The sequence below is a fragment of the Penaeus japonicus genome, unplaced genomic scaffold (genome assembly GCF_977035675.1).
Source record: "Penaeus japonicus unplaced genomic scaffold, GWHDUDI00000001_assembly GWHDUDI00000035, whole genome shotgun sequence".
NCBI classification, from domain to species: domain Eukaryota; kingdom Metazoa; phylum Arthropoda; class Malacostraca; order Decapoda; family Penaeidae; genus Penaeus; species Penaeus japonicus.
In genome coordinates this window covers 28,332,418-28,334,917 of record NW_028234437.1, presented here as the reverse complement: position 1 = coordinate 28,334,917, position 2,500 = coordinate 28,332,418, and the positions used below count along the sequence as shown (strand labels likewise).

Sequence of the window (2,500 nt, the reverse complement as noted above, 5' to 3'; positions counted from 1 at the left end):
GTATAGTTCCTTAACACAAATATTTTGATATTGTTGATGTATAAAATATAAATTCACTTCACAATGTACTTAATGACAATTAACCGGAAACTGTTTCTATTGTAATGCTTTCAAAACGATCCATAATCCCTTTCTCTTGCAGAATTCCAATCCTGATGCATTTCTTAGCTTAAATATGTTTTGCATATCTTTCCAGGTAGCCATTGGACTTGCCGTTGTCACGGCAGAAGAGTAAGTATTTTGTCACGCAAATGGCATAATTGAATGAAATGTATTATATCCAACTTGCTCTTCATATGCTAACCCTCCTTTCTACAGGGTCTCGCGAGGTGAACGCGGCGTTACTCCAGATAACTTCCCGTACTCGCATCTATGTGAGGACAGGCCTGATCAATTCATCTGTGCAAACTGCAAGACTCTGGTCATGTGTGTGAAGGGTCAAGCTTTCACTCGCCGCTGCATCGAGAATCATTTCTGTGCAATGAAGAGCGAGTTTGGAGGGAGTGTATGCTACCCGGGAGAACCTGCGGCATGCACCTGTCAGACTGCCAATTCCTTCCAAGTAGACCCTTATGATCCACAGAGGTTCTTCGCTTGCAAGAACGTGGGATCTAAACCCGAGGGCTACAAGTGCCCAGATGGAATGACTTTCGACCAAGGCACCGCACAGTGCAAGGGTGGAAGTAGCGATGCGTCACAATGCACGATGTCGGGTACCTTCGCTAATCCTACTAATTGTAGTGAATACAACAAGTGCATTCCTCTGAGCAGTGGATGGCTGCAGAAGTCGTTCACGTGCAACAGTGGCTTGATGTTCAACGAGAAAAAGGGGGCGTGTGAGGATCCTTGCCTCTACCAGTTCGTGTGCCAACAGGAGGGACGCTACCCAGACTTGCTGAACAGGCGTAATTACTTCGAATGCTACGTAATGGGTGGCAAGATGACCCAGGACCGATTCCAGTGCCCTGACGGCTACAAGTGGAAGGTTGAATCCGCAGGAGTGGGGAATTGTGTGGAGGACCATGACGAGGACGACGGTGATTACCCCTTCAGTCGATGCTACATCCCTGATGGCTTTTGTCCCTAGTAAGTTTTTTTCTAAAAGCTTAAGGAGCTTTCATTAGTTTACAAACCGGTGTGCTCGGTTTTATCTAGATTTGTCTTGCATATTTTCTACTGCTTGACTATAATTATGAATTTCTTTACAGGTCTCCCCACAAGTATCAGGTCCTGGGAAGGAGGCCGTGTACCAGCTTGCCATCCTGGTGGACCAGAGTGAGGCTTTATCTACGAATTGTCTCAAATTTATTTTTAATAAATTTTAATACTAGTTGCTTATTTCTTGCTCCTGTTCTAGTAATTCCACCTAGATGGTGGCTAGTAAATCGCCGTAAAGGCTGTGCCAATACCATGATCACAATAGCTATGACCACATAGCCTCCATAACTCGGTTTAACATAGCTTGGTCCAAGGAAATGCAAAGCGTCAGGGTGCAAGAGGCACTAGAAATTGCCTTGTTCTCAGCCTAGATTTCTGGGCGCAGCCAACTAAGACGTTGATGCGGCATGTGATTTTTTTCTGGCTTTTTGGTTTACCTCGACTGGGTAGAGGTTGCATTTTACCAACAAATGGCGTGCATTGACATGGTTTAAACCTGTTTAGTTTATTACGGCAGAACAAGTTTTAAGTGAGTTGAAATTGTCTGAAGCACATGAACTGAAGATGCAAATATTTGAGATGTATAAGCAAATGCAATACATCTTGGTATGCAGTTCAAGTAGGTGCTCTAGGTTTATAACCCTCGATGGGGAAAATTGAATGGTACAGGGAAGTGCATCTATTTGAACCAACTTGAGGAGGGGTGTGGGTGTTTAATGGACCCTTCATACATATCTAAAAGGGATATATATACCTTGTAGATTCTAAAACTTCCATATTTTTATATAGTTATCTGACAAATATAATGCATAACTGGTAATGACGATACGAGATTCGAAAGCAGCTTTGACGGGCACCACTCGTAGACCAGTTGCACCTCTGGTGCTCTGAAGAGATTCTAGCCTCTTCTCTTGGGTCTCGCCCTCCTTTATTTTTAAAAAAATGTAGGAAAATAGTCGTGGCATAAACCAGTGTATAGAGACCGATTAAAGAGATCGAGATAAAAGATTGGATATAAGAGGGGGGGGGGGGATAGAAAACGCATGGAAAGAGGGAGGGGAGAGAAGACTTCCCACTTTCTTCCCACTCCCTCCTTTATTTTCCTATCTAGAGAGAGACCAAATAAAGGAGGGAGAGGGAAGAAAGTGGGAAGTCTTCTCTCCCCTCCCTCTTTCCATGTGTTTTCTATCCCCCCCCCCTTATATCCAATCTTTTATCTCGATCTCTTTAATCGCTCTATACACTGGTTTATGCCACGACTATTTTCCTACATTTTTTTAAAAATAAAGGAGGGCGAGACCCAATAGAAGAGGCTAGAATCTCTTCAGAGCACCAGAGGTGC

The 2,500-nt window shown here is 43.6% G+C and overlaps 2 protein-coding genes across 4 annotated transcripts in view; both read left to right on the top strand.

Annotated features, from left to right (window-relative positions):
- LOC122244690 (uncharacterized) overlaps nt 1–2,500 on the top strand; it is a 21,554-nt gene that overhangs the window by 232 nt on the left and 18,822 nt on the right. The window contains exons 2-4 of one of the 2 annotated variants that reach the window (XM_043002662.2): nt 197–231; nt 319–1,086; nt 1,209–1,330. In XM_043002662.2, coding sequence (XP_042858596.2) covers nt 197–231; nt 319–1,086; nt 1,209 — 804 coding nt within the window. In that variant the 3' untranslated portion in view covers nt 1,210–1,330. Of the gene's footprint in view, nt 1–196; nt 232–318; nt 1,087–1,208; nt 1,331–2,500 lie in introns of those variants that run through there. The other variant, XM_086531156.1, reaches the window with a different exon arrangement.
- LOC147467610 (uncharacterized) overlaps nt 1–2,500 on the top strand; it is a 21,530-nt gene that overhangs the window by 208 nt on the left and 18,822 nt on the right. The gene's annotated exons all lie outside the window — the stretch shown is intronic.